This window comes from Nuphar pumila, chromosome 5 (assembly GCF_984573655.1).
Source record: "Nuphar pumila chromosome 5, dmNupPumi1.hap1.1, whole genome shotgun sequence".
NCBI classification, from domain to species: domain Eukaryota; kingdom Viridiplantae; phylum Streptophyta; class Magnoliopsida; order Nymphaeales; family Nymphaeaceae; genus Nuphar; species Nuphar pumila.
The window spans coordinates 106,740,798-106,766,181 of NC_143253.1; the positions used below are offsets into that span (position 1 = coordinate 106,740,798).

General features: G+C 37.1%; 1 protein-coding gene across 1 annotated transcript in view; it reads right to left on the reverse strand.

Moving 5' to 3' along the window:
• Positions 1-25,384, reverse strand: part of LOC149838027 (Sodium Bile acid symporter family) — a 56,240-nt gene that overhangs the window by 12,753 nt on the left and 18,103 nt on the right. Inside the window, exons 5-7 of the mRNA XM_090008170.1 lie at positions 509-587; positions 338-396; positions 188-256 (exon numbers count right to left, since the gene is read on the reverse strand). Of these exons, the coding sequence (XP_089864296.1) occupies positions 188-256; positions 338-396; positions 509-587 (207 nt within the window). The remainder of the gene's footprint in view (positions 1-187; positions 257-337; positions 397-508; positions 588-25,384) is intronic.

Here is a 25,384-nt window from a genome sequence, read left to right on the forward strand (position 1 = left end):
AAACAATAACATGCTACCAATCTATTGAGATATCAAAAAGTCCGAACTCCAACAGTGCTTCTCAAACAAAGTGCAGTGGGTTAGACAGAATCCGTACCCAAGGCCCCAATTCCTCTAAAGCTCTATTAAAGAGACTTATGATAAACTGCTATATTTGAGCATTTCATGGAGCATTCTTTCTACTTACAATAATTATGCCAATGAGATTAGATATCACTGTCATTGCAAGAGCCAAAGCAGAGTTGCCCCCAACAAGCTGCAGTCATGAGATCAGCACTATTTCATATATAGTAGCAGTTACAGACAGTAAGTAACAACAAACATTATAAAATACAACCTGTGTCAAGGCCACCCCACTAGACAATGTTGTAGGCATACAGCAAAATATAGCCAGCCCTGTCATATTACCATACAACACAATTAAGTTACCAAATTTCTTCCGCAGGCTAATAACTAGGTCCTGCAAGTAAACCTCACAAAGACAAAAAGCCTGGTAAAATAAACTCACCAGTAACAAATTCCTGAGGTGTCAACTGAAGTTTCAAGATAAGCTGTGAAACAAGAGGGGTGAAAAAGAGAATTGAAACCTGCACGTGCCAAATTGACATAGTTACTAATATTAACATGCCAATGGCAGAATTCATTATACAGAAAAAAGTAAAGAAAGGATGATCTGACACTAATACATCCTAATATCTACATCTAACTTACTTTTTTCTAAAGTATTGTCAACAAATTTGATCTCACTTTTCACATCAACTAAAAACGGTTATGTACTACATGATACGAAACGTGTACATGTTTAAAAGAAGAATGTCTTGTTTCCTCTTAAAAGAAACATCAATAGAGAATCTTAAACTTTTCCTGTGTAACTCTCTGTTAATAAGTGTGTGTTTAGAAACACCTATGCTTTACCATCCCTAGTATAAAATTTAAAGATCTAGTCCATTTCATATCATATGGAATAAAGGTTAGTACATGACTGTGTCTCCAAGTTATGAGCAGCTTTGAAAACTACATTAGAGTCAGACCATAAGGGTGTCATTCAATGTTGTGAAAAGCGTTGAGGCATAGCGAGGCGCTCCACCAAAATCTGAAGCGAAGATTAAAGCGTAAGCCTCAAAAAAAAATTAACTTAAAAAAACTATAAAAATATCTAAAATTATAAACAAATAAATGCTTTATTGATGAAGCCACTGTAATGAAGTATGCGGAAGTGTAAAAGAATGCTAATGCATTCACAATGTCCCACAATGGACAAATACAAAGACAAGAGAGAGAGATTAGAGAGAAGTCCACTATGGGACAATACAACAAGCCTTAAAAGGCAACACAATAAAAATAACAAATAGCTTTATTAGAGAGGAGCTCTAAAGCTTAAGAATACAAGAGGGGGAAGCCCTTATTTATACAAAATGAAAAAGAGAAAAGAAGGGAACCATTGGGGGCTCCCACATGGTGCCCAACGGTCATATTTATGACTTTGGAGATCCCAATGACTCTATATGGGACCCCCAATGCATGAATAAAAAATACTTTTAAAAAAAGAAAATAAAAATAAAAAAATTAAAAATATATCCTATCTATTAAAAATAGTTGTTTCTATAAACAATTATATAAAAAGACAAAAATACCCTTATCGGGTATTATATATATATATATATATATATATATATATATATATTAACACCACCCCTCAAACTTTATGGGGAGATGACCGAAAGTTTGCTAAGAAGAAAAATAAAATGAGGAGTTGGAAGAGCTTTAGTAAAAAAAATCGTCAATTGATACTCTGATGTGATATATGGCAGGGTAACAGTTTATGCTTAGTGCACTCATAAAAGGTGTGATTGCTGGCGATATAAATTTCACTTTTATTATCGCAACATAACTTTGAAGGACCAGAAATGTCTACACCCATATCTTTGAGAAGACTTTGTATCCAAACGAGTTCTATAGTAGTAGTTGTCATAATCCGGTATTCGGCTTCAGTAGAGAATAGCGAGACTTTTTGTTGTTTCTTGCATCTTCAGGCAATTACAGAATCTCTTAAAAAGACACAAAAACCAGTAGTTGAGATTCTATCATTAGGGTTTCCTCCTCAATCGACATCAGTATAACCAAATAAATTTAATGGTGAAGATGATGATAGAAATAGCCCTTTAGTGATGGTATTTTTTATGTATCTGATGATTCGTAGCACAACACTCATGTGAACGATTGTAGGAGCATGCTGAAACTGACTAGTAGAGTGAACAACATGCACAATATCTGATCTGGTAATGGACAGATAGGTGAGAGACCTAATTAGTTGTTTGGAGGGTGTGGGATCTTCTAGAAGAACCCCATTCTCCAGTCTTAATTTAGCATTGATCACTTTGAGAGTTTAAACCTTCTTGTCATTTAAAATTTTAGATTTAGTACATATATCTACAGCAAGTTTCATTTGAGAAAGTATATAACCTTGGAGAGAGTATGCAACTTCAATTCCTAAGAAATATCTCAAGAATCCCAAGTCAGACATATCAAAACTATCTTTTAACATATTTTTAACATTACGAACACCAACTTGATCATTGCCTATAATAATCATATCGTCGACATAAAGTAAAAGAATAACAATACTAGTTCTTGCATTTTTCACAAAGAGCAGTGTCAGTATAGCATGAACGAAAATCCAAACTACTCATGACATCACTGAATCTATCATACCAAGCCTTGGGAGCTTACTTAAGACCATATAATGCTTTTAAAAGTTTAAGAGTGTCACCTTGTTTAATATTAAATCCCGACGGAAGATTCATATAAACTTCTTCATTTAATTTTCCATTAAGAAAAACATTTTTAACATCTAATTGATATATAGGTCATTTTTTAGTTGACGCCACAGCTATTAAGATCCTAACACTAGTCATTCTTGCCACAGGTGCAAAAGTTTCCTCATAGTCAATACCGTATTCTTATGAGTATCATTTAGCTAATAATCTTGCTTTATATCATTTTAAAGTACCATCACTTTTAATCTTAACTTTTAAAACTTACCTGCATTCAATAGGTTTTTTGTTTGAAGGAAGTTTAACTATTTCTCAAATGTTAGCTTTCTTAAGAGCATTTAGTTCAATTTTCATGGCTTCAATCCAATGTGGTATATTTTTTGCTTGATTATAATGTGTGGGCTCGTGATAGGAGTGTAAAGCTATTAGGCAAGCTCTATAATTAGGTGTAAGTGATTCATATGACACAAATCTATTTGGTTGAATGGATTCTCTAGTAGAACGCCTAAGAGGGGGTTCTTCTAGAGACTTATTGTTTTGAGAAAATTTTTCTAAGGCACTAATAGGTTTATTTTGCTCACGCCGGATATAAACTTGGAGATTTTTATCAATGATGTCATCACTACTTGGTGATGTTTCAATATTAGATACTTCATGATATGTATCATCTATTATCTCAAAATGATTCAATGAATCATCATACATATCTTCCGTTGGAGAAAGATCACATAAAAACATATATACAATTTCATCTTTCTTATCAAAATTTTCAAAGTCATTTTCATCTTCTAAGAAGGTAACATCTTTTGAAACATAAAGTTTATTATTCTTGCAATCAAAGCATCTATATCCTTTTTTATTTTCACCATATCCAAGAAAAATGCATTCAATCGCTTTTGGAGACAACTTATCTCTTTTATACAAGAGTACAAAGCATTTGCAACAAAAAATACAGAGGCGATTGAAATCGGGTGTGATATTGAAAAGTTTTCCATAAGGAGAGATATTTTTTAAATTTGATGATGGCATACGATTTATCAAATAGGTGGAGGTTAAAACGACTTTGGCACAAAAATTCTTAGGAATATTTTTAGAAATAAGCAACATTCTAGCGGTTTCTATAATATACCTATGTTTTCTTTCCGCTAACCCATTTTGTTGAAGAGTTCTAAGACATGATCTTTGATGAAAAAAACCATTTTGCTTTGAATAATTTTGAAAATCATTGGATAGGTATTCTCCACCCGAATCGGATCTAAGAATGGATATACTACTTTGAAATTGATTTTTAATTTTCATGCAAAAACCTTTAAAGAAGGAAAAAACTTCTGATTTAAGATTAAGAAAATAGATCAATACATATCTAGTAAAGTCATCGATGAATGTTACGTAGTATGAATACTCACCCTTATATATAACCGAAGATGGACCCCAAACATTCGAGTGCACCAATTCAAAAGGTCTTGTTGAGACAAATGTTCTAATTGGAAATGGGATAGACTTCATTTTTCCAAAAATACAATCTTTGCAATTTATATCTTTTTCTTTACAGAATTTGTTTCCAAAAGAAAAAGATACATTTTTTAGTAACTTGGATGTCCAAGTCTTTTATACCAAGTTTCAATACTTTTGTCTTGGAAATAAGTACAAAAAGAATTTGAAGGAAGAGTCAAAAAAACTATATAGTAGAGATCTCCCTTCCTATGGCCTTGTGCCCAATCCACTTCCTGGACTGGAGATCCTGCACAAAGCAACCATTAGATGAGAAAGATATTTTACATCCATGGTTGGCAAGTTGAGAAACCGAAAAAAGATTTAGGTTTAATTTTGAAACCACTTTGGAACAAAAAAAGTTTTGAGAATTTATAGGTTCAGTGTTCCTATACTTTTTATTTTTAAAAAAGTTCTATCAGCCATAGAGACACAAGATATTTTTGAATTTGTGCATACATCGGTTAAAGCATTTTCATAAAGAGTCATATAAAAAGATGCTCCGGAATCTAAAATCCAATAATACGTACCGGGTGGTGACGTGGAAGCAATGGCGGCACCTAATGTAAAGGAGGTAGCTTTAAGTATTTGTTGAAGAGCCATAGATATTTGTGTAAAATTGTCTACGAAGAGACAATACGCATACAAGCATAAATACTTTATAAAAGAAGTGCACGAAAGAACTCTCACAACACTTGAACAAAATACGCAAAAAGCGTATAAATAATAAACATGCAATAATGCATGTATTTCATAAAATGGAAGCAAATGCTTGAGACTCTCAAGCTTGTTTTACAACAAGGGGGAACACCCCTATTTATACAAGAGGAAAGGGGTGCAAGAGGGGGCTCCCCAAAGGAGTCATTGGGGAAACCCCAACGACTCTATTGGGGGGACCCCCAATGCACCTTTTTGTTATGCAAAAAGAAAAAATAAAAAAAAGATAAATAATTACAAAAAAAAAATTAAAAGAAGAAATACAGCATATAAAATGTAAAAAGACAGAAATACCCTTTTTGGGTAAAAGAGAAAAAAGGAAAAATATATAAATATATATACTTATATATAGAGATACGTATACATATAATATATGTATATGTATCACTATGTATATAAGTATATATATTTATACTTACAATAATGTTTTTGAGTATACATTTTAACACCCCCCCTCAAACTTACGGTGTGATAACAGCAAGTTTGTCAAGAAGGAAATGAAATCTAGGCGAACAAAGAGCTTTGGTGAAGAAGTCCGCAAGTTGATACTCAGACATCACGTATGGTAAATCAATGACCTTCTTCAAGTATTCTTCCCTGACATAATGGCAGTCCATCTCTATATGCTTTGTTCGCTCGTGAAAGGTGTGGTTTTTGGCAATATAGATTGCACTTTTATTGTCACAGCACAACTTTGTTGGTTCTCTGATAAGCACTCCCATATCTTCCAAAAGGCGTCGAATCCATACAATTTCCATGGTAGTGGATGTCATGCTCTATATTCGGCTTCAGTGGATGACAGAGAGACCTTCTGTTGCTTCTTACATCGTCATTGTTGAGAATAGGTGGTTTTAAGTAAAGTTATTTTATATTAAGATGTTATTTGTATATTAGTTTTTTATAATGGGGCTTTATTGTAATTATGCCTTTAAGCCTCTCTCTATTTAACATAGAGAGAGGCCCTAATATTGAAATCGAGTTCTGAGTTTTTCTGTGCAGCCGTCTCTCTCTCTCTCTCTCTCTCTCTCTCTCTCTCTCTCTCTCTCTCTCTCTCTAGGGCTCGGTTCATCTTCTACATGGTATCAGAGCCTAGCTGATCGTGGGAGCGTGATCGACTGTGACGTGGGAGCGTGATCGAGGTTGATCAAAGCTCGGCGTGATCGAGTGTGATCAAGGCTCGGTCGATCGTGGAGGCCATCTTGATCGTGATCAAACTCCGATCCAATGAGTAAAAGAAATCAATACCTAATCAGGTCAGCGATGTAAAATTTTTTTTTAGATCGGTTGATCGTGGAGGCCATCTTGATCGTGGATGCTTGCTGTGGGTTCGTAGCTCCTTGTTTTTATGGTTTCGTCACTACCTACTGCCTCGGTGGTATTTCCTGCCGTGAGTCTCGTGACTACCTGTTGGGAGTTTGATTGTTGTTGGTATAGTTTGCACTGAACATGTCGTGTGAGATATTGATATCGTTGTTGTTGGGAGTTTGACTGTTGTTGGTGATTCTACATATGGTTGGGGCCCTGTTTTGTTTATCTTGATATCGTTGCTGTGGGGAGTTTGATTGTTGTTGGTACATTTTGCACTGAACATGTCGTGATTTCAGGTCATGACTTCCTGCTTATTTTTTTTTAGCAGCAATCCAACACGTAGTGGTGTTGCTCATGAAAAAAAATGAATGACTCATTGTCGAACTGCATATGTCTGGGGAGTTGCCCCTGTTATGAAAAAAAAAATTTGTTGCATATGCAGAAGTCATGTTAGTCGTGATCCACTGACGTGCTGAATTATTTTTCTGTTTGTGGGCTGCTGCTCACTACTGTCGTGGGTTTTTTTTTTTGTTCGTGAGTGAACAACTGCTGATTGGAATATCAGTTGGTGTGTGAGTGTAACACACGGTTTTTCCCTGTTTAGTTTGGAGACTGTCCAGTTTTTTTTTAACCAGAAGTATGGCTGAAACTTCGAAATGTGATTCAAAATTGGAACATATTGGAGAATATAAGGCATTTGCCAATCCATTTTCGTACGGCTCGTCTGTAAGGTTAAATGAAACTAACTATGCCAGGTGGTCCAGAACATTTATGATGTCGGTATCTGGACATCGTAGAAAACATATCTTGTTGGAAGATAAACCCACTGAAAAGGTGGGAAAATATGTTACCTGGGATGAAGATAATGACATAGTTATGTCATAGATTATGAATAGTGTCGAACCCCATATTGCAGATGGTTTAATTTATTATAATACAGCCAAACAGATGTGGGACAATCTTCGAGATACATACTCACAAGAGACTAATGTGAGTCGTATCCTACAAGTCGAACAGGAAATATGCAATTTACAGCAGGGAGATCAAACCTTGGCCCAGTACTATGCCTCCGTAAAAGCTGTGTTTGAAAGACTTAATGCTCACAGACCTCTCTGTTGTTCGAAACAAAAAGATCATCAAGAACAAACTATGGTTGTTAGGTTTCTTACAGGTTTATCTTCAGAATTTTCTGTTGCAAAAGTCCAAATGTTGACTGGTTCGGATGTACCTACTCTTGCTGAGGCATATAACCGTCTAAGCAGACTTGTGATATCTCTTCCACATTCTCAGCATGTGACTCAGTCATCTGCCTTAGTTGTCTCATCTGGTTATGGACGTGGAAATCTTCAGAACATCAGAGGACGAGGTGTGGGAGGCAGAGGAAAGCTTCAATGTACATTCTGTGGAAAATCTGGACATTTAGAAGGTCGTTGCTGGGATAAGCATGGCCGACCAACCTCCTCTTCATCAAAGTCATATGCTCCTAAAGCTAATACTACTACTCTCGAGGCAACAAAGGCACAAGAAAATATCTCTGCAAGTGACAGTAGTAAAACCCTCAGTCGTGCTGAATATGATGAGCTGATAGCTCTTCGTCCTTTGAGTTCTACCTCTCCTGTTGCTGGTGTTGCCTATTCAACCGGAAATCTTCTTCATCCGACTGACCGTAAGTGGATTATTGATTCTGGTGCATCCAGACATTTGTGTGGAAATTCACTTGTTTTTTCAGATCTAAAGGATATTAAGGCTCAGCTTGGAGTCTCATTAGCCGATGGGAGTACCTCCCCGGTTGTTGGTCAGGGAAATATTTTTATATCCTCCTCATTACAGTTGAAAAATGCTCTTCATGCTCTAAAATTTCCTCAAAGTTTACTTTTTGTTAGTTGCCTTGTAAAAGAACAACATTGTAAAGTAATATTTGATCCAATGGGTTGTCATTTTCAGGATTTGCTGACGGGGAAGAAGATTGGTGGAGGCTATGAAGAAAATGGAATCTACTACTTACATCATCCAATGGGTATTGTTCATGCTGCAGTGGAACATTCATTTAGTCCAGTTCAGTGGCATCGTCGTCTTGGTCATCCTTCATTGTCAAAGCTTCGTTCGGTCTTTCCTCAGATTCCCTCCACCACATCATTTCAGTGTAAGCATGTCAGTTGGGCAAGCATCATCGAAGTTCATTTCCTTCGAGCCAGAGTCAGTCTAGTAATAAAGTCTTTGAACTTCTTCATGCAGATGTATGGGGTCCTAGTAAGATTCCTACTAGGACTCAGTGTCGATACTATTTAGTTATTGTTGATGATTTCTCTAAGTTATCATGGGTGTTTTTAATAAAGGAACGATCTGATGTTCCAAATATTATCAAATCTTTAATTCTTGAAATAAAAACTCAGTTTAAATCTAGTGTCAAGATTGTTCGCACTGATAATGCTCTCGAGTTTAAATCAAAAAGTCTGTTACAATTTTACCAAGATAATGGCATCCAACCCCAAACTTCCTGTGCCTATTTATCTCAACAAAATGGGGTGGCTGAGCGAAAACATCGTCACCTACTTGATGTTGCCAGGACCATTATGATTCAATCAAATGTTCATGTGTTATATAGGGGAGATGCAATTACAACTACTTGCTATCTGATCAACCGCATGCCTTCCTCTTCTGTGGGTGATCAAATTCCAATTCATATCCTAAAACCCAATACCCCTATCTTCTCCCTCTCGCCCAAAGTGTTTGGATGTGTTTGTTTTGTACACAAACTTGGCCCTGACCGTGATAAATTAGCTGCTCAAGCTACAAAATGCATATTTATAGGTTATCCCAAAAATCAAAAGGGATATCGATGTTGTGATCCTACTTCTCGCCGAGAGTATGTCAGTGCGGATGTATCTTTCTTGGAATCCACTCCATATTATTCTAATACCGGTTCCCCGCTGCAGGTTGATCCAGTTGAGTCTTGTCCATTACCTATACCTCCTTTTCCCTTGGAATCCGTGCCCTCATTCCCGAACCACACTTCATCCTCTTCCAGATTTCATAATCCTCCATTGGTATATGTGCGTAGAGATCCACCTCCGCAAGTGCCTCCATCTTCTTATTCTCCTGAGGTAAGTTCTACTGACAATAATGATCTTCATGATGATGATAACAGGCCGATTGCTCTACGAAAGGGGACACGACAATGTATCTTATATCTCATATCTCATTTTGTCTCTGAAGCCAGAATTGGAAATCAGATGAAATCTTTTATTTCAGCTTTATCTGCTGAAATTATTCCTCTGAACTATCAGCAGGCAAAGCTTGATACTCGCTGGAAGCTGGCTATGCAAGAAGAAATGGATGCCTTAATATCTCAGCATACTTGGGATCTAGTTGATTCCCCCGCAGATGCTGACATTGTTGGATGTAAATGGGTATATACGATAAAGTACAAATTTGATGGTGCAATTGAACGGTACAAGGCCAGATTAGTAGCCAAAGGGTATACTCAAACATATGGTATTGATTTCTTTGAAACTTTTTCTCCTGTTGCACGGATGGGTACCATTCGTCTTGTCCTCTCAGTAGCTGTTCAACATGGTTGGAGCCTGTACCAATTAGATGTGAAAAATGCATTTCTATATGGGGACTTATCTGAGACTGTTTACATGCAACAACCTCCAGGATTCGAGGTTGAGGGGGAGTGTCAGAAGGTGTGTAGATTGAAAAAGGCAATTTATGGCTTGAAACAAAGTCCTCGTGCATGGTTTCAGAAGTTGTTTGAAGTGATGTCATGTTTTGGCTTTAATAGGTCAGCAGCAGATCATACACTATTCATAAAGAAAACTAGCTCTGGCATAGTTGTTATTGTAATGAAATATGCGGAAAAGCAAAGAGTGCACTAAGCACTTACAACATCTACTAATGAACAAACAAAGAGGGGCTAATACCCAAACCCATAAGAGGCAACACAACATAAAAATATAAATGCCTCTTATTGAAAGAGAGAGAGCTCTCAAGAGTAAAAAATACAAGAGGGGAGCACCCCTATTTATACACAAGAGAAGGAGAGGGAGAGGGCCAAGAGGCCTTAAAAGGAGAGCCACCTAGGGGGCTCCCCATGTAGTCGTTGGGAGCCCCCAACGGTCACTAATGTGACCGTTGGAGGCCCCATCGACTACATGGTGGGGCCCCTTTTGAGTGAGCAAAAAAACAAAAAATAAAAAATACATTTTACAAAAAATAAAGAGAAAAATAAACTAAGAAAAACAAGTACCCCTATCGGGTACTTGTGAAATGACAGAAATACCCCTATCAGGTATTTTATATATATATATATATATGAATTACATATATTTTAACACCCTCCCTCAAGCTTTACGGGGATATAACCGAAAGCTTGTTAAGGAGAAACAAAAACCGAGGAGCCGCAAGAGCCTTAGTGAAGAAGTCCGCCAACTGGTACTCTGATGTGACGTAAGGTAGTGCAATAGTTCCTCTTAGGTATTCATCCCGAACGTAATGGCAGTCCATCTCAATATGTTTAGTACGCTCATGGAAGGTGTGATTGCTTGCAATATAGATTGCGCTTTTGTTGTCACAACACATCTTCGAAGGAGTAGAGATGACAATGCCCATATCACTGAGGAGGCTTCTTAGTCACACAAGTTCCATGGTTGTAGTGGCCATAGCACGATATTCTGCTTCCGTCGAGGACAATGATACTTTGTGTTGCTTCTTGCATCTCCACGAAATCATAGTCACCTAAGAAAACACAAAAACCGGTAGTTGAGATACGGTCATTGGGATTTCCTCCCTAATCTGCATCAGTGTAAGCAATTAAATCAAGTGACGAGGCAGAAGAAAGAAAAACTCCCTTAGTTATGGTATTTTTGATATATCTGACAATCCTTAAGACTGCACTCATGTGCACGGTTGTAGGTGCATGTTGAAACTGACTGACAGAGTGGACGGCATGAGCAATGTCTGGCCGTGTGATGGATAGGTAGGTTAGAGACCCAACAAGTTGCCGGTAGGGAGTAGGATCCTCGAGAGGTGTCCCATCTTCCAACCTTAATTTTGCATTGATGACTTCTGGGGTTTCTGTCTTCTTGTCATCGGAGATACCCGATTTAGAACAGATGTCAGCAGCAAGTTTCATCTGAGAGAGAATGTACCCTCGAGGAGAGTACGCCACTTCAATTCCTAAAAAATATCTTAAGAAACCAAGGTCAGACATATCAAAATTTTCTTTCAAAACCTTTTTAATATCATTAATGCCTTGCTCATCACTTCCTGTGATGATCATATCATCAACATAAAGTAGTAAAATAACTACAGAAGACCCTGCACTTTTCACAAACAAAACAGTGTCAGTATAACATGAACGAAAATTTAAACTTGTCATTACATTACTAAATCTATCATGCCAAGCCTTTGGAGCTTGTTTTAAACCATATAATGCCTTTTTAAGTTTAAGAATTTTATTTTTACCAATACATACTCCTGGTGGGGGATCCATGTAAACTTCTTCATTTAATTCGCCATTTAGAAATGCATTCTTAACATCAAGTTGATAGATAGGCCATTTCTTTACAGACGCAATAGCAATAAGAGTCCTAACACTAGTCATTCTAGCAACAAGTGCGAAGGTTTCTTCATAATCTATACCATATTCCTGAGCATATCCTTTAGCTACTAATCGTGCTTTATAACGTTCTAATGAACCATCACTCTTGGTTTTAATTTTGAAGACCCATCTACATCCTATTGATTTCTTTCCAGTGGGTAACGAAGTTATTTCCCAAGTTTTTGCTTTTTCAAGGGCACTAAGCTCTAAGTTCTTGGCTTCAACCCATTGGGGAATATTTTTGGCCTCATTATAGTGTGAAGGTTCATGAAATGAATGTAATGCAATTAGACATGCTCTATATCTAGGAGTTAGGGACTCATAGGAAACAAACCTATTTGGAGGATTGGAGATCCGACTGGATCTCCTTAAAGATGTTTCTTCAATGTCGGATCCTTGAGAGTATTTTTCTAAGGCACTTATCTGAGTTTGTTGACCACGCCTAACATATGTTTGGATTGGTCTATTATTCTCATCTACAACATTATCAAGAGGGATTTCCTCTAGGTCATTCAAAGACTCATTAGAGATTTCCTCTTCTTGAGGAGTCTCATCTTCTTGAGATAGAAGATCAAATAAAAAAGTATATTCACTTTCGTCAATATCTTTAGTTTTCACAAAACCATTTTCATTTTCCAAAAATGTTACATCTTTGGATACATAGAGTTTGTTATTTTTCAAGTCAAAACATCTAAAACCCTTTTGATTTTCTCCATAACCCAAGAAAACGCATTCAATAGCTTTAGGAGATAATTTGTCCCGTTTATGAGTAAGGACAAAACATTTACATCCAAAAACTCTTAATCTATTGAAGTCAGGTGTTCTTTCAAATAGTTTTTCGTATGGAGATGTATTTTGTAAGGATGAAGATATCATTCTATTTATTAAATAAGTTGAGGTTAAGGCCGCTTCGGCCCAAAAATTCTTTGGAATTTCTTTGGAAATAAGGAGTGTCCTAGTGGTTTCCATGATATGTCTATGCTTTCTTTCGGCCAAGCCGTTTTGTTGAGGAGTCCTAGGACACGATCTTTGATGACAAATCCCATTTACTTCTAAATAGTTTTGAAATTCATTTGATAAATATTTTCCACCCGAATCGGATCTAAGAGTAGAGATATTACTTGAAAATTGATTTTTAACTATCATATGAAATTTTTTAAAAAACTCAAAGACTTCGGATTTTAGATTGAGAAAGTAGATCCATACATACCTAGTATAGTCATCGATGAAAGTGACATAATAGGAGTACCCTCCTTTAGACATGACGGGGAAGGACCCCAAACGTCCGAATGGACTAACTCAAAAGGTCTTTTGGATACAAAAGTCCGGTTTGGAAAAGGAGTAGATTTCATTTTGCCAAAAATACAATTCTTGCAAACAAAATGTTTCTCATTACAAAATTTCTTTCCAAATGGAAAGGAGTACATTTTTGAGAAACTTGGATGTCCAAGTCTTTGATGCCAAATATCAATATTTTTATCTTGGACATGGTTACAAAAAGAGTTAATGGGGAGTTTCAAGTTGCTCATGTAATAGAGATCTCCCCTTCTATGGCCTTGCCCAATCAGCTTCCCGGACCGGAGATCTTGTATAGAGCAATCCTTAGTTGAGAAGGAGATTTTACATCCATGATCGCATATTTGAGCAACAGAGAGGAGATTTAAATTAAGTTGAGGTACAACTCTCACGTTTGGCACAAAGAAGTCTTTTGAAAAGTTTAAGGTTCCAAGACTTTTAACTTGTAAAGATGTACCATCGGCAGTTGAAACATAGGAGTTTTTAAAATTATTACATAAATCGGAAAGCTCATTTTCAAGGGGGGTCATATGAAAGGAAGCTCCAGAGTCAAGGATCCAAGACGACATACCTGGAGGAGAGGAGGAAGCTACGGCGGCACCCGAAGTTGATGGAATCTTGAGTAGAGTTTGTAGTGCCTCCGATAGTTGAGCAAGAGAAAAAGAGTCCGTTCCTTTGATTGCTTCCTCTTTCTTTTGAGTAGCTTCTTCAACGGAAGCAACTTTATTTTTTGGTGCTTCATTCAACTTAGGGCAATTAGGTCTTATATGACCCGGTTCTTGACAATGATGGCAAATGGCTTTTCTATAGTTGCCATTATAGTTATTTTGTCTTCCAAAATGTGGAGGTTTGTAGGTTTTCATATGGTTGCCGGGTTTGGATACGGCCAAGACATCATTTCCTCCTTTAATCATGCCAAGACGGGTTTCTTCTTGGCATATTTCGGCTATGGCATCTTCCAAGGGAAGAGGCTTTGATCTATATAGGAGGGAGGATCTAACTTGTTCATATTCGGGCCTAAGCCCATGTAAAAATTGGAAAAAGTGTTCTTTTTCCATTTGTTCTCTCCTTAATTCCACATCTATACTAGAAACCCATTTTGGTTCTAGTAAGGATATCTCATCCCATAGAGGGCCAAGAGTGCTAAAGTAATCCCTAACACTCATTTCACCATGCTTGATAGTCCGGATTTTTTCTTGAAGAAAGAATTGACGAGCAAGGTCTTTTTGTGTAAACATACCTTTCATGAAGAACCATGCTTCATTTGCCATCCTAAATTTGGCAATGTTGGCGCAAATCTTGAGCTTCACATTATTCATGAACCAAGCAAGAATCTTGCCATGCTTACTCTCCCAATCTTCTATTTTAGATTGGTGATCTTCAATGGCCTTTAAGCGGGCATCTCCTTCAAGAGCTTTTTCTTGATCGCCTTCCATCTTAGTTAGTTGGAGTTGTGGTTCCGGAATGGTGCCCATAACGTATCCCCAAAGCTTTTTCCCTTTGAGGTTGTTTTCCATGGCGGCGGCCCACATCATGTAGTTGGAACCATTGAGCTTGAAGGAGAGATCAATCTTTTGTTCTCCTTCCATAACAACCACTTACAAGAGAATATCATGGAGAGAGAAACAAAAAACAAATATAGCTACACCACTAGCTATATTAAAAAGAAGAGCATACACAAGGCTCTGATACCATGTAATGAAATATGCGGAAAAGCAAAGAGTGCACTAAGCACTTACAACATCTACTAATGAACAAACAAAGAGGGGCTAATACCCAAACCCACAAGAGGCAACACAACATAAAAATATAAATGCCTCTTATTGAAAGAGAGAGAGCTCTCAAGAGTAAAAAATACAAGAGGGGAGCACCCCTATTTATACACAAGAGAAGGAGAGGGAGAGGGCCAAGAGGCCTTAAAAGGAGAGCCACCTAGGGGGCTCCCCATGTAGTCGTTGGGAGCCCCCAACGGTCACTAATGTGACCGTTGGAGGCCCCATCGACTACATGGTGGGGCCCCTTTTGAGTGAGCAAAAAAACAAAAAATAAAAAATACATTTTACAAAAAATAAAGAGAAAAATAAACTAAGAAAAACAAGTACCCCTATCGGGTACTTGTGAAATGACAGAAATACCCCTATCGGGTATTATATATATATATATATGAATTACATATATTTTAAAAGTTATGGTGGTATATGTGGATGACATCATTCTTACAGGTGATGATGTAAAAGCTATTGAAGCCACAAAGGCTCATCTTCAAAAACACTTTGTTACAAAAGACCTTGGTTCACTCAAGTATTTTTTGGGTATAGAAGTTGCCAGGAGCCGTGAAGGGATGGTTTTGTCTCAACGGAAGTATGTTCTTGACTTATTAAAGGAAACAGGAATGTTGGGAGCTAAACCAGCAAATATTACCATGGACCATAAAGTTCAGTTGTTTGAAGAAGGGTCAAAACTGGTTGATAGCAAAAGCTATCTCTCCCTAGTTGGGAAACTACTGTAGGTAACTGTGACCAGGCCGGATATTACTTTAGCAGTAAGTAAAGTCAGTCAGTTTATGGACAAACCAACTGAGGTACACTGGAATGCAGCTATTATGATTCTCAGATATCTAAAATCTTCTCCTGGAAAGGGGTTATTGTTCAAGAAAGGTGGAACTCTGGATATAGTGGCCTATTCTGATGCTGACTATGCAGGATCTGTAGTAGATAGAAAATCTACCACAGGATTTTGTGTGTTCCTGGGAGACAACTTGATCTCTTGGAGAAGTAAGAAGCAAAATGTGATTTCTAGGTCGAGTGCAGAATCAGAATATCGGGCTATGGGCCAAACAGCTGCTGAATTGATGTGGGTTCGTACTGTTCTTCTTGATCTTCAGGTGAAGGTTTTCTCTCCCATGACCATGATGTGCGATAACAAAGCTGCAACATATATAGCGAACAATCCTGTATTTCATGAGAGAACAAAGCACATTGAGGTTGATTGCCACTATGTAAGGGATATGGTTCAAGCGGGTCATATCACTACCAAATATCTAAAGTCGGAAGACCAAGTTGCAGATATGTTCACAAAACCTCTTGCCAAACCAAATTTCTTAAAATGTTGTGACAAGCTGAGCATGATTGATATCTATGCTCCAGCTTGAGGGGGAGTGTTGAGAATAGGTGGTTTTAAGTAAAGTTATTTTATATTAAGATGCTATTTATATATTAGTTTTTTATAATAGGGCTTTATTGTAATTATGCCTTTAAGCCTCTCTCTATTTAACATAGAGAGAGGCCCTAATATTGAAATCGAGTTCTGAGTTTTTCTGTGCAGCCGTCTCTCTCTCTCTCTCTCTCTCTCTCTCTTCTCTCTCTAGGGCTCGGTTCATCTTCTACAGTCATGAGATCAAAGACTCACCTAAGAACACACAAAAGCCAGTGGTGGAGTGACGGTTACTAGGGTCACCTCCCCAATCTGAGTCAGTATAAGCAAGTAATTTCAATTCAGAAGAAGAAGATAGAAATACTCCCTTATTCACAGTTCCCTTCAAATATTTGATGATGCGAAGCACAACACTCATATGAACGGTTGTAGGAGCGTGCTGAAACTGACTGGCGATGTGTATAACATGTGACAAATCAGGTTGAATAATGCTAAGATCCATTAAAGAACCTACCAACTACCTGTAAGGAGTAGGATCGTGTAATGAAATGGTGGTCTTCAACAAATGCACAAATAACTCACAAACAAGTGTCTATTAGAGACACTACAAGCATGACCCTTGAAAGGGTATAAAACGAAGAACACTTGAAAAATAAATAATACTTTATTCATGAACAAAATGCTTAAGAAGCATGGTAATTTACATTGAAGGGGTTCACTCCTATATATACAAAAAAGTGGAAGAGAGAGGAGAGCTCATTTTGAGCTCTCCAAAAGAGACGGATTCCAACGTCTCTTAATATAGCTGTTGGACTACAGTCCAACAGCATTTATTATTATAGCTGTTGGACTACAGTCCAACAACTTGACTGGATCAAATATCTAGTTTCTATTGAACTAGATGCTAAAAAAGAAAATAAAGAAAAATAGAAAAGAAAATAATAAAAGAAAATATATATTACAGTTTACATTTTAACACTCCCCCTCAAACTTACGGTACAATGAGCGAAAGTTTGTCTAAGAGGAAGTGAAATCTGGGAGCAGCGAGAGGCTTGGTGAAGAAGTCTGCTAATTGATATTCTGATGTAACATATGGCAGATCAATGGTTCCATGTAAGTATTCCTCTCTGACATAGTGACAGTCCATCTCAATGTGTTTAGTGCGCTCATAAAATGTCCGGTTGCTTGCAATGTAGATCGCACTTTTGTTGTCACAGCACATCTTTGAAGCTTGCGTTGCTTTAGCTCCCATATCCGCTAGCAATCGTCTGAGCCAAACAACCTCCATAGTGGTGGTTGCCATGGCTCTGTATTCAGCTTCGGTGAAGGAAAGAGAGACTTTCTGCTGCTTCTTGCACCTCCACAAAATTAAGGTTTCACTTAGGAACACACAAAAACCAGTAGTTGAGTGTCTATTATTGGGATCACCTCCCCAATCAGCATCAGTATATGCAATTAAATTTAATGAAGATGAAGCATACAAGAAGAATCCTCGTGAAAAAGAGGATTTTAAGTATCTAATAATACGCAAAATCGCTCCCATGTGCACGGAGGTGGGAGCATGCTGAAACTGACTGACTCTATGAACCGCATGAGTTATATCTGGCCTAGTAATGGAAAGATAAGAAAGAGCTCCAACAAGCTGTCTATAAGGAGTAGGATCATTAAGAAGTTCGTCATCATCAATTTTCATTTTAACATTGACAACTTCTGGAGTGTCTACTTTCTTATCATCTGTAATTCCAGACCTAGAAACGATATCAAGAGCAAATTTAGATTGAGATATCAAATACCCCCGAGGAGAATAAGCAACTTCAATGCCTAAAAAATATCTTAATAAACTTAAGTCAGTCATTTCAAAGTGAGTTTTAAGAAGAGATTTGATATTTGCAACTCTCTGTTTGTCGCCTCCGGTGATGATCATATCGTCCACATAGAGAAGAAGAAGAATGATGCCTGCATCAGATTTCTTAACAAACAAAGCAGTGTCAGTTAAACAAGGTTGAAAACCAATATCAAGCATAACATGACTAAATCGGTCATACCAGGCTTTTGGAGCCTGTTTAAGACCATAAAGAGTTTTTTCTAGACGAAGAGCTTTACCCTTAGGGATACTAATACCAGGTGGGGCTTCCATGTATACTTCTTCAACGAGATTCCCATTCAGGAAAGCATTTTTGACATCTAATTGAAAGATAGGCCATGTTCTAATGGAGGCCAAGGCTATTAAAGTTCTAACAGTGGTCATACGGGCCACAGGAGCAAATGTTTCTTCATAATCGATGCCATACTCTTGGGCATATCTTTTTGCTACTAAACGGGCCTTATATCTTTCCAGGGTCCCATTACTTTTGGTTTTGACTTTGTATACCCACCTACAACCTATAGGTTTCTTACCCGGAGGGATATTTTGTATCGTCCAAGTATTGGCCTTTTCTAGTGCATCCAATTCTATTTTCATGGCTTCTATCCATTCTATATGATTTTTTGCTTGAGAATAGGATGATGGTTCAACATATGATTGTATTAATGTAATGGCGGCCCTATACATGGGTGAAAAAGATTCATAAGACACAAATTTTTCTGGAGGTTTAAGGATTCTAGACGTTCTTCTAGGTGAGACTTCAGAGTATTTTTGTAATGCACATGGAAGATTTTGCTCTCTACGTCTTGAATATTGTAGACTAACATCCCTATGGATTTGCTCTTCATTATCATCATTTTCAACAACAATAGGACTTTGATCATTGTCAAGGTCACATCCAACATCACATTCATTGGATTTTGAAGTTGGATCAATTAAAAACGAGTATTCAGTGACATCTTGGATTTTTCAAATTCAAAGAAGCTTTCTTTTTCCAAAAAAGATACATTTCTTGACACATATAATTTGTCATTTTGAAAATCGAAACACCTGTAGCCTTTTTTATTATCAGCATATCCTAAAAAGGCACATGGGATTGCACGAGGAGAGAGTTTGTCATTTCTGTTGGTGAAAACAAAACATTTGCATCCAAAGACTCTTAATCTAGAATAATCTGGAGTTAAATTAACAAGCTTTTCTATTGGAGTTGTATTCTTTAATGAGGAAGATGGCATCCTATTAATGAGGTAGGTGGCAGTTAGGACCGCTTCAGCCCAAAAACTTTTTGGAACTTGATTTGCAATTAGCAATGTCCTAGTAGTTTCTATAATGTGCTGATGTTTGCGTTCGGCTAGGCCATTCTGTTGTGGAGTGTGTGGACATGATCTTTGATGTGTACTACCATGTAAATTGAGATAGTCTTTGAATTCGTTGGACATAAATTCTCCCCCTGAATCAGTGCGAAAAACAGAAATATCATTTTGAAACTTATTTTTAACCATTTTATGAAATATTTGGAAGTTAGCAAAGACATCAGATTTATGTTTAAGAAAATCAATCCAAGTATGTCTAGAAAAGTCATCAACAAAAATGACATAATATGTATAACCACCTTTAGAAATAACTGGTGCGGGGCCCCAAACATACGAATGTATTAACTCAAGTGGTCGTGAGGAAACAAAAGTTCTACTAAGAAATGGTAACCTTTTCATTTTGCCAAGAATGCAGTCTTTACAAGAAAAATTTTCAGAATTACAAAATTTTTCCAAACTTGGAAAATATTGAATTTTAGACATATGAGGATGGCCAAGCCTTTTGTGCCATAAATCCAATTCTAATTTCTGAATATTATAACAAAATGCATTCTTGGGTAATTCCAAAAAGTCCATGTAATAAAGTCCTGCTTCTCTATGGCCTTCCCCAATCAGCTTCCCTGACTGGCGATCCTGTACCCAACAACCATGAGAAGAGAAGGAGATATTACATCCATAATCAGATATTTGCGAGACAGATAAGAGATTCAAATTAAGTTTAGGGATATATCAAACTTCTGGGATAAAAAATCTTTTTGATTTTTGAAGATTTTCAAAACATTTTATTCCCTTTACTTCAAGAGATGTGCCATTGGCTGTAAAAACCTTTGACACACTTGAGTTATTTTTAAGACATTCAGATAGACTATTAACATTTGGGGTCATATGAAAAGAAGCACCAGAATCTAAAAGCCAAGGAAAGTTACCTGGACCGGAGAAAGATGCAACTGCCGCTCCAGTTGAGGCTTCGGTTGAGGAGGATACCCCTTTGAGAAGAGGTTGAAGGATTTTCATCAGTTGAGCCATAGACACAGGTGCATCTTGATCTTTTGACTCAGATTCAACAGATGCAACTCTTTTTTCTTCTCTTCTTTTTAACTTTGGACATTGAGGCCTATAGTGCCCCGGTTCATGACAATGATCACAAATAACTTTTCTTTTATCAAAGTCGTCGTTTTGCCTTTCAAAATGAGGCGGCTTGTAAGTACGAGTATGATTCCCCGGTCTAGATACAGCTAAAACGGAGTCATCATCAACTTTTGGAGTATTTTTTCTAAGTCTATTTTCCTCCATAGTGAGCTCTTCTATAGTATCAACAATAGAAGGAATTTTTCCATGATGTAAAAGGGCCGATTTGGTGGATTCAAACTCCGGCCTTAGACCATTCACAAATTGATAGAAATGTTCCATATCGAGTTGCTTTTGGCGAAGCTCGATGTCTTCGGCACAATGCCATTTGGGCTCAAGAAGAGCCAACTCTTCCCAAAGTTCGGACAACTCATTATAATATTCTCGAATAGTTTTATCTTTTTGAGTCATTGTCCGAACTTTATCTTGTAAATTGCATACATGTGCAATATCTTTAAGGGAATGCATGTTTTTGAGGTATTCCCAAGCCTTATCGGCATGCTCAAACTTAGCTAGACTAGAGCATTTTTTAATGTCTATGCTATTGATGAGCCATGACATAATTTTTGCATGCCCTATCCGCCATTCTTTCCATTTTTTTTCATAAGTGGCTAACGCCTTACTCTTCTCTTCTTCCGTTAGAGGAACCTCTTTATCACCCTCTTTCTTGGTAAGAGATAGTTTAGGTTCCAAATCGGAACCATCCACTATACCCCATAAACTTTTTCCCCAAATGTGGTGCTTCATAATCGAAGCCCACATTACATAGTTAGTATCATTTAGCTTCATAGGAATGACGGTGATCTTATCATTGTCATCCATCTTTTACAAGGGTAAGAGAGGAATAAATAGGAGGAGAGAGAGAGAAAAATAAAAAGAAAAGAAAAAGAGTAGACAAAGGAATAAGAGAGGATACAAAACCAAATTTTTTTGTAGCACAAGTTCGCCTTTCTTCAAACAAATCTTCTTGAGCCAAGAACAAGGTGATGAAACACCTTTTGTAAATGTGGCATGGAAATCGAGGCGGAAGCACTTCAAGATCTAAGGATTTCGTAGCTCTGATACCATGTAATGAAATGGTGGTCTTCAACAAATGCACAAATAACTCACAAACAAGTGTCTATTGGAGACACTACAAGCATGACCCTTGAAAGGGTATAAAAGGAAGAACACTTGAAAAATAAATAATACTTTATTCATGAACAAAATGCTTAAGAAGCATGGTAATTTACATTGAAGGGGTTCACCCCTATATATACAAAAAAGTGGAAGAGAGAGGAGAGCTCATTTTGAGCTCTCCAAAAAAGACGTTGGATTCCAACGTCTCTTAATATAGCTGTTGGACTACAGTCCAACAACATTTATTATTATAGCTGTTGGACTACAGTCCAATAGCTATTTGCACAGTCAAGTTCCAACAGGAACTTGACAAGTTCCAACAGGAACTTGACTGGATCAAATATCTAGTTTCTATTGAACTAGATGCTAAAAAAGAAAATAAAGAAAAATAGAAAAAGAAAATAATAAAAGAAAATATATATTACAGTTTACATTTTAACAGATCAGTTAAAGGAACACCATCGTCAATCTTCATTTTTGCTCCCACAACTTCAGGAGTTTCGCATACTTTGTCATCAGAAATCCCTGATCTGTCAATAATCTCACAAGCAAGTTTAGACTGGGATAGAAAATAACCACGTTGCGAATAGGCAACCTCAATTCCAAGAAAATATGTCAGAAAACCCAAGTCTGACATCTCAAATTTTGAAGTCAAGACGGATTTAATACCCTTGACTCCTTAAACATCATCACCTGTAATTAACATGTCATCAACATAGAGTAATAATATTACAATCCCTGCATTAGATTTTCTAGTAAATAGAGCAGTGTCAGTATAACACGAGGAGAAACCATTTTCCAGCATTAAACTGGTAAATCTGTCATATCAGGCTTTGGAAGCCTGTTTCAAGCCATAAAGGGTCTTTCGAAGACGAAGAACTTTATCTTTAGGAATCTTCATGCCTGGTGGAGCATCCATATACACCTCTTCGTTAAGATCGCCATTTAAAAAAACATTTTTCACATCCGTTTGAAAAATGTTCCAATTTTTAATAGATGCAATAGTAATAAGACATCTAACTGTAACCATTCGGGCTACAGGAGCAAAAGTTTCTTCATAATCAATCCCATACTCTTGCCCATACCCTTTTGCAACTAAGCGATCTTTATACCTTTACAGGGATCCGTCGCTCTTAGTTTTAACCTTAAAAACCCATCGACAACCTATAGTTTTCTTTCCTATGGGTAGAGTTTGGAAATCCCAAGTTTCAGCCTTTTTAAGAGCATTAAGTTCATTTTGCATGGCTTCTTGCCATTCTATACATTTTTTAGCTTCTTCAAAATTTCTTGGCTCAAAGTAAGAGTGAATGGCACTAAGACAAGCCCTATACCAGGGTGAAAAGGAATCAAAAGAGACAAAACGAGTTGGAGGTCTCCTATTCCTCTCAGATCTTCGGTGATCGAGAGCAGGAACAAGCTCACTATATTGGTCAATGGCACTTCTAAAGGTGTCTTGGTTTCTACGTGAGTAGGTTATGGGGTCACTTGAAATCCGGTTTTCTTGTTCATTGAGGGGGTTATGTTCTTCAACATCACCATTATTTTCCTCATCATGGTTTGATGATACATCATCATTACTAGTCAAAAAGGAATGAGTAGTCAAAATTTTCTTGTTGAGAAACATTTTTTTCAAATCCACTTTCATTTTCTAAAAACGCTACATTTCTAGAAACATATAACTTATCGTCTCGAAGATCATAGCAACGAAACCCTTTTTGAGTTTCGGAATACCCAAGAAAGGCGCAGGGGATAGCTTTGGGAGAGAGCTTGTCATTTTTATCCGTAAGTATAAAGCATTTGCACCCAAAAACTCGTAACCTATTATAATCAGGTTCAAGTTTATATAAGATCTCAAAGGAGGATATTTTCCCTAATATCCTAGATGGTAAACGATTTATCAGATAAACAGAAGCAAGAGTTGCTTCAGCCCAAAAATTTTTAGGAATGTTTTGGGAAATAAGAAGTGTCCTAGTGGTCTTAATGATGTGCTTGTGTTTTCTTTCGGCCAACCCATTCTGTTGAGGGGTTTTAGGACAAGACCTTTGGTGAATAATTTTGTGATTTTCAAGATATACTTTAAATTGGTTAGAGAGATATTCTCCTCCAGAATCACTTCTAAAAATCTTTATATTACTGTTGAATTGATTCTTGATCATTGAATGGAAGGTTTTAAAACACGTAAAAACTTAATGTTTGAACTTAAGAAAATAGATCCATGAATATCTGGAGAAATCATCCACAAAAATAACATAATAAGAAAAGCCTCCTTTTGAAACAATAGGTGCGGGTCCCCAAACATCGAAATGAACAATTTCGAAGGGTTTAGATGAGAACATAGTTATTTGCTCAAAAGGTAAACTTTGCATTTTTTCGAGAATACAATCATTACAAGAAAAAGAACTTTTACATAGATCCTTCGCAAAATGTAAATAAGATAACTTGGTGATATTAGGATGACCAAGTCTCTTGTGCCACATATTTATATCTTTCTTCCGGGCAACATTACAAAAAGATTTTGGAACTTGGAGAGATTCCATATAGTATAGGTCTCCTTTTCTAAAGTCTTCCCCAATCAATTTCCCAGACCGGCGATCCTGTATTAAACATTTATCACATGAAAATTTAATATCGCAACCATGGTCCGAGAGTTGAGAAACAGAGAGAAGGTTTAAGTTTAGTTTAGGTATAAATCTAATTTTTGGAATGAAAAAATTTTGAGTTTCAAAATTACCTATTCCTTTAATTTCAAGAGAGGTTCCATCCGCAGTGGAAACAAAGGATGGAGAAACATTTTTTGAGTAATCGGAAAGTGAAAACATGTTTGGGGACATATGAAAAGATGCACCTGAGTCCAAAAGCCAAGAGACTTTACCTGGGATGGAAGAAGTAGACACGGCGGCACCGGATGTAGCTCCCTTGAGAAGAGGTTGAAGGGCTTCCACTATTTGATTTAAAGAGAGTGACCCACTTGATGATGCCTCTTCCTTTTGTGGTACACCGGTGGTAGCCATGGCGAGAAGCTTCTTCCATTTGGGACATATGGGCTTGATATGCCCCGGTTCTTTACAAAAATGACAAATAATCTTGCTATAGTCCCTCTTTCCTCTTTGTCCACCATCTCCTCCTTGATTTTGTGATTTGAAATGAGGAGGACGATAGGTTTTTACATTATTCCCGGGTCTTGATACGGCATTGACCTCATTGTTTTCTTCATAATTACAAGGAACCGCAAGAACATTTGGTCCTTGTTTACATAAACTCATACGAGTCTCCTCACCACTTAATTTAGTGAGAACATCTTCAAGAGAGGGAGGAGTAAATGAGGATAGAAGTGATGACCTTATTTGCTCAAATTTTGGTCTTAACCCATTCAAAAAATTAAAGAACCGATCTTCTTCAAGTTGCTTGTGGCGGAGTTCAATTGCCTCTCCACTCCATTTTGGTTCAAGCATGGAAAGCTCATCCCAAATGGAGGAAAGGTCGGCAAAATATTCCCTAATAGACATTTCACCTTGAGTAAGGGAGAGGGCCTTCTTTTGAAGGTAATACTTATGGGATAGATCCCTTGATGTATACATTTTCTCGAGATAATGTCAAGCTTTCGATGCCTTTTTTA